Here is a 7,067-nt window from a genome sequence, read left to right on the forward strand (position 1 = left end):
GTGAGGGGAGGAAGGAAACGCCACCTCTCCACCTCCAGACCTCCGGCTCCTTTTTGCCTCCTCAGTCTGAAGCAGAAGTGTGTGAGGAGTGAAAAAGTGTCACACAGAGTTTGTAATTCTGTCTTAACTGCGTCTGGAGAAAGAATCCAGCTCCTCAAACTGCTTCCAGATCAGCTCATTAAGCCCAGCAGAGCAGGAGGGGGGGGTGGGGGGGGCACGCACGTTAACAGCACGCAGCACAGAAGCCAGGCCAGGATTCCTGTGAGGTGGCGTCATGTGCAGCTGTACGTCCCCGGGGTCCAGACCCGGTCAGGATGGGTGGAGTCTCGGGGCGGAGGGGTGGCTCAAAAACATTCATTTCTATTATCCTGACATGTGGATGTTGTCTGCTGTTGTTTCATTGTCCAGTTTACGGTAAAATCACCTCTCGTGACCTCTCGTTTCAGTCAGAGTGAGTCCAGATGATTCTTACTTCTCATTTTCAGCAACATGTTTTCATTCCTAAACTAGTAGAGTGGCTTAGCATGATTACCAGCTCAAACAATAATCCTTATTTATCTTACAGCGCACTGTGACGCAGCTCCCCAGTTTCAAACTGTCTGGAAACTTTATTCTGATTGGCTCAGAAGATTTGAACAGAAGCGAGAAGGGAGCATACTTGATCAAATAAACATCACGTTGTATTAAATAAGACCTCAAATTGCTGCTGGAGATAACAAACTCCATCAGAGGTCACGGAAATGAGCGGAAGAGTCACCGTGCTGTCGTGGAACCAAGACGGTGAAGCTCGGGTTCGGATTTGGGAACGAATCCATGTGTGTGAATGAGACAGAAGCAGGGAAGGAGAGACAGAGGAGTTTAAATACCTGGGCTCCAAAGCAACAGACAGCACACAAGAGAGGTGAAGAGGAGTGGGTGGAGACGGGAGCCGTTTATTGTGACAGGATAGTTTAAAGATGGAGGCAAGACCTGCTGTGATGTATCGTTTGGAGACGCCGGAGGCCGAACTGAAGATGTTCTTGAGCGGGATGGACGGGATTAGAAATGAGCGCGTGCAGAGGAGGGAGGCGGGGATGGAGCTTTCAGGCAGGAAGAGAAGAGCATGGATGAAGGAGGACATGCAGAAGCATGACAGAGGAGGATGCTGGGATAGGAGGAGATGGAGGCAGATGATCTGCTGTGGCGCCCCCTACAGCGAGCAACCAGAAGAAAAAGTAGTAGTTGGTGACTGGAACCACGCTGGAAATGTGGTAATTTGGACCAAAATCAATGAAACTCCAGGTTGAAAGCCGGTAGAATTCCAGCATGAATAACAACTGGTAACGAGTCGTTGTTATATGTGCTGGTTTAGGCGCTCTTCTGCTTCTGTGCACCTCCCCTCTGTCATTCGCTGATAACTTCCACAGATGAAGTGAAGGCAGCTGCTGGTGACTTTGATTATATGGAGAAAAAAAATCATTTAAGCCACAAAACAACAAATGAACCCAAATAAGCTTTGTTTGAATCCTCCATGAGTACGGAGCCATCCGTCTGCATTTAAAGCTTTATTCTCTTGTGTCGTCGTCACATGAAACTTACGCTGAAACATGTTCAGAACAAAGATGCATCAGTAGTGAACGCTGTCAACATTTCTTCTCCTTTTGCTTCATATTATGTTGAAAATAAAACAGAACACATGAAAACTAAACAAAACCATGTGACTCCACTTTTCCTTTAATTCATTTCTGTACATACACCAGCACCAAACTCCACTTCCTGTCCACAGAGGCTCGTTTGTGTCGATAAATTATTTTTTCATTTGATAAACTTCACACTGACGCTTCCTGTTTGGTCAGATGGACCCAAACTTTGTCTAACTGCACCTGGATCTTATCCTGAACATTTTCACTGCTGTCCGCGGAGTCCCACGGCGGCCTCGGCCCGTCGTCCTCAGCCGTCTCCTTCGTCCTCGTGGTCGTGATGGGAGCCGATGTCCTGCAGGTCCGGCGGCTCCTCCAGCGCCTCGTGATGGGCGTGCTGGATTGACACCATGCCTGTCAGGAGGGCGTAGCTCAGCATGGCGCCCAGAGCCACCAGAGCAGACAGGAACTGCTTCCTCCGCTTGTTGGGAACGTGGTCGAAGTCTCCGCCTTCAGAGTGGGGGGAAGTCTTCTGACTGAAGCTCTCTGAACCAAAAAACAACAACGGGGAGAATGTCAGCCGTGTTTCTACTGTGTTTCTACTCTAGGCGGTTTCTGCTCGCTCACGGTGGCTTCGCTAACCGCAGCGTGAAACACTACATCACAGCTGCTGGTGCACTTTGGTGCCATTTTGGCTCATCGTGCACATTCTGACTTTTTCTGCCTCGGTTGGGGTGGAAATACGAGTGTGCGGACCGGGTCTGCTGCCGTATCAATGCAGGGATTCCCACAGGACACATAAGGAAATCACCGCAGCAGTTGGAAACGAGAATTCCTGTGGAAAACTTTGCTTCTCGTCTTCCTATCGAAGAGGCGAAGCGCTTCATTTCTTTCCTGAGCTGTGATCATCCAGCAGCTCCAGAGAGCCCGGCGCGCTTCGAGCACCAGTTTGAACACTAATGTCAGAGTTTCCAGGAGCAATAAACAAAATGTCAACCACAACAACGTGTCAATGTCACATTACTGAAGCATGAGACGAAGTTGTGTAGACGATCAGGAACCGCTGCAGGTTGCATTAACACGAGCTACAATTCAAAAGCTCCCAGGATCCTTCACAGGGTTTGTGGCTATGGTTTAGGTTTAAAGCTGAACCATCAATGACAAGCACCCTGACCCTTGACCCCATGCTCTTAGAACATGTGAGTGGGCTTTTAAAAGTTGTTCTTTCAAGTGAAACACTGTAACTAAAGAAGTAAAGTAGTAGTAAAGTGCTGCGTCACAGATTTGTGGGTTGATGCTGTAGTCTCTTTACTTTAGAGCATAAAGCAGGACTGTTGTGGTGAACTGGTGCTTTATAATTAAATCTGAATTGAACTGGGAACTTTTCCACTGGTGTCCCCGCTCACACAGCAGGAAACGGTCCACACAAGACTCCGACTACTGGAAATACTCTGTGTGCTGAAATGAAAGCGAGCTGGGAGCGTTTCAGACGGTGTCAAGTTCACAACCAAAACTTTCTAAAAGGCACCAACAACAAAAATCTCTCCAATAAAACAAACATCGTCTTTGTGACAGCGCTCCGATAAGCGTCCCGGGTCTTTTCCCCCTAAGTGTTACAACATGTGTGCCTGATGTCATCTTCGTTCCTCGTTAGTGATGGCAGAAGTCAAACAGCAGAAAACACGTTTCAGACTAAAATGAGACAATCTGTTTAGAGTGACGGTTTACACGATGTCACATCAATCTCAGACGGATAAACGATTCCAAAACATCTCAGAGGCAAAAAATGCTGACGGGCTTGAACTGTTGTTACTTCTCTTATTAATGGTTTCAGACATCTCGCTCTCAGAGTTTCACTTTAAAGTCTGCGAACAATTTGTCAGAAGATTAAAACGTCCTGAAGTGAGCGGGACGGCGTCCAGCCTCGTCCTGGACTCGAGAAGTCTGCTCTCGGACTGTTGTGTGCCTCACCTCGGCCGTCTTTGGGGAAGTAGAGCTGCAGGATGTTGGTGCAGAAGTTGGTCAGGTTGTCGAGAGTCTTCAGATGCTGTTGTAGTTTCCCATTGGGCAGTTTGCACTTCAGGATGGGCGCCAGGTGACCAAACACATAGGCATCGAGAGAGGAAGGCCTGCAGGGAGAAAAGCTTATTAGGGTCAAAGTCCAATAATCTGGTGTCACCACTGCAACTCCCAGTGACAATTACTGAGTGCATCACTGTATGCAGTGCAGTAAGGTACATAAGGAGGACAGACGTGCATGAACACAGGGTGTCTACAAGAGTTTTTACCACAGTTAACATGATACACAGTGTTTTTCAAAATGATAGCCATCAATCTATCGTCTAACGTATATTTGACCTCCTTCTCCCGAACCCTCCAGCGGCCCCGGGTCTCCTCCTGGGTGGAGGTGCCTGAAACACCTCTAGAAAAGCTTTTAACTTAATGACCATCTTCAAAGTTTCCCCAGAGTAATACAAGTGCGCTGCCTGTGAGAAAAGCCAACTTCGTGTTTTCACGTTAACGTGTGGATGAACTTACGAGTCTCCAAAGAAGAATTTGTGAGAGCCGAGTCGCTGGGACAGCAGGTTCATGCACTCGGCAGCATCTCGGTACAACTGAAAACCACAAGACAGACACAGAAAGACAAAACTGGGTCAAAGCCAGAAGCTTCAGTTTATAGATCAACAATATCTGTAAAAAAGGCTCAAAAGGTGCAGGAAGTCTGGTTCTGCTAAAAAGCTGTAAACAAAAAAACTCCGAGCCAGTTTTGTCGTCTCGTGCTGGAGCTTTTGGGGCTTTTTCTGTTCCTGGTACTGGGACGGTAGAAGAGAGGCCTTAGGATACCCAGAGGTGTGTTCATATGTGGCCCTTTGTCCCACCAGACTTCACAAGATGGAAAGTCTCGAGTAGTCTAAGGAGCTTGGAAAGAAAAGCGTCTGGACTTCTTTAAGTTGCTTGAAGATGTTTCACCTCTCATCCGAGAAGCTTCTTCAGTTCTAAAGGCTCGATTACTTGCCCCCGATTCCCAACCTTTAACCTTAAATCTGCCAAGGCTACAATGGAGTCTCGAGCTGCCTGGATGTCATGCTTGTGACCTTGGTCCTCCTTGTCTGGAGTAAATTTCCTGCAGTTCATTGTTCCTCATCTCACTGTGTACACAGCTGTTCCATTACCAGCTCCTCTGACTTAGTGCTATTGAAACCAAGCATTAAAAAGCCAAGGGTCACCATAAATTTAACTGTGAAAGCTAAAGCAAGGAACTAACATGGCCAAGGCCAAAGGTCCGTGTCCAACTCCTGTGCTGAAAGTCTGCACGGTGTGATGCCTTTTACGACCACTGAGAGCTGTTAATATCTCCACTGGACACCTCCAAAGAGAGCACATCAATTCGTTTCTTCATGCCTTAGAAACTCCTGCGACTGACTGCTGAGGTCGGGTTATACCAAACGTCTTTGGTACGGTCACTTAGAAAGGGCTTCTCAAACATGAGCGTTATAGCCTCAAGCACAGCCAAATGTTCACCAAAGTCATCAGGATTTATTTGTGTGACGTGTTTATAATCTCCAGGGGAAAAGTGTCTGACGAACTCACTTTTCTGGAGCATCCAAACACACCTCAGACTTCATCAGTGCCGACCACAAAAAATGTCGACTCTGTGCAACATTTCAGGCAGTTCTTCTACGGTTTCCCTCCAGATGACGGAAACACTCGGCAGTACATTCATATTTTACCCAGTCAGTATTTTAAAGAGCGTGACATCAAATTAATAACTGAATTATCTGGATGTTAATATTATGCTGTTGGACTGGAGGCGTGTTTTTGGTCCAGAGTTTCCATTTGCATCGGGTACTATGGACATTTAAAGGGCCGGTTCATCCAGATGACCATGTCGACGTAATGCGTAACTTCCAATAAAATGAGACTTTCTCAAACTTTGATTGAATCCATTATAAATACAGCCGCCACGCTGCTCTGCCGCCTTGATCACAGCGGGCGAAACGGGCACCGAATTTCAATTCGTGTCTGCATGAGTGCATGTGTGAAGCAAAGAGAGAAGCCCTCGAGGCTTTCAGTTACCATCTGATAGTCTACACCCACAACGATCATCGTGAAGCGGTACTGTGGTTTAAAAATCAGTTACAGGCTTGAAACGCCACCAGAGTTTCTCCTGGGATCACAAATATCCAAACTGTGATTCAGATGTTGTCCAGATCCTCTTCTTGGATGAACCATCAGACCAACTGATGCTATCACCCTCAGGCTCCATGACTGACTTTTTCCCTCTAGTTCACTCTGCTTCCTGGCATCTCTATTCCCCTTTCTGTACATACTCAAAATTCCAGCCTCACTGGTTTCTGCTTGACAAGCCAGACTACGTCTCTATGAACCATCCACCGTGACGTCTTTATCTTGGTTACGACCTGAAGGGGAGTCAAACTCAGAGGAAACAACCCTGGAAAATAGGCGACTTCGGCGATCGTTCATTCCTGAAAAGTCGACTCTGAAGGTTTCCGCACTGACAGGAACAAATTGCTTTTTAACTACCTTCCCCTGAACGCAGCGTGCCCTCTGACCTTTGTCCAAAGCGGACTGGTTGTTCTGCATGTGCACTTTTCCAACAGAAAGCTCCGCTGACAAAAAGTTTCCTTTCAGTCTAAATTCGTTCCAACCACTTCAGCAGCCAGAACACATGGAAACGATATCTGCGTCTGAAGTGGAAAACCGCGGAGCTTCTGCATGTTCTGCTGTCACTGCAGCCGGCTGAAAGTCAGTGTTTCCTTCACAAAAGCGGGGGGTCTGGTGGACGCTCCACGGACACGGTGACCTCACTTTTTATTCTCATGCTGGAGTTTCAATTCAGGGGAAATTCGTTCACTTCTTTTATAAACACAAGGACAAAGAGAAGGCTGGGATTTATTGAGAAAGGAAGGAAGTTGGGAAAAAGAGAGCGAGGAGGAAGGGAAGAAAGAAATGCACAAGTTAGATTAGATAACAGGCTTTACGTATGTATCGAAGATGAATTTACTGCCTATAAAATGTTAAAGAATGACTTCACAGTATGGCATCTGGATCATCTTGATCTCGATCAGCTGTTTTATTCTGAAGCTGGTAAATCAGAGGAGGCTCGATCTCTTCTGACCTCCTCCCCCTCCGAGCGCTCACCTCCTTCTCCAGCTCCTCTCCGGCCTCCAGCCTCTCGTCTCCTCGCAGCAGTCGCAGTTTCTCCAGCTGTTGCCGCTGCATTCGTCCCGGCAGGAAGAAGTTCAGGGGGAACGGCATGTGCTCGGCGTACCAGCGCCGAGTCACGTCCACGTAGTTCTTTGGCTCGATCCAGAAAGCGTAAATCTGCAGAGGATTGATCCAGAGATTCAGGGACGAGCTCAGGAGAAACGCACTCTCGGTTTGTTAGCAGAGAAACTCGTCTCACCAGAGCCGGCATGAGTTTTT

The 7,067-nt window shown here is 47.4% G+C and overlaps 1 protein-coding gene across 1 annotated transcript in view; it reads right to left on the reverse strand.

Annotated features, from left to right (window-relative positions):
• Positions 1 to 1,529: 1,529 nt before the first annotated feature.
• mtx1a (metaxin 1a) overlaps positions 1,530 to 7,067 on the reverse strand; it is a 13,472-nt gene continuing 7,934 nt past the window's right edge. Inside the window, exons 4-8 of the mRNA XM_085472412.1 lie at positions 7,048 to 7,067; positions 6,783 to 6,965; positions 4,158 to 4,234; positions 3,591 to 3,748; positions 1,530 to 2,165 (exon numbers count right to left, since the gene is read on the reverse strand). The exon at positions 7,048 to 7,067 is cut by the window's right edge and continues 73 nt beyond it. Coding sequence (XP_085328538.1) covers positions 1,930 to 2,165; positions 3,591 to 3,748; positions 4,158 to 4,234; positions 6,783 to 6,965; positions 7,048 to 7,067 — 674 coding nt within the window. The 3' untranslated portion in view covers positions 1,530 to 1,929. The remainder of the gene's footprint in view (positions 2,166 to 3,590; positions 3,749 to 4,157; positions 4,235 to 6,782; positions 6,966 to 7,047) is intronic.

The sequence above is a fragment of the Copadichromis virginalis genome, linkage group LG11 (assembly GCF_057382275.1).
Source record: "Copadichromis virginalis isolate Kocher_CV1m ecotype Utaka linkage group LG11, C_Virginalis_male_GT1.1, whole genome shotgun sequence".
NCBI classification, from domain to species: Eukaryota; Metazoa; Chordata; class Actinopteri; order Cichliformes; family Cichlidae; genus Copadichromis; species Copadichromis virginalis.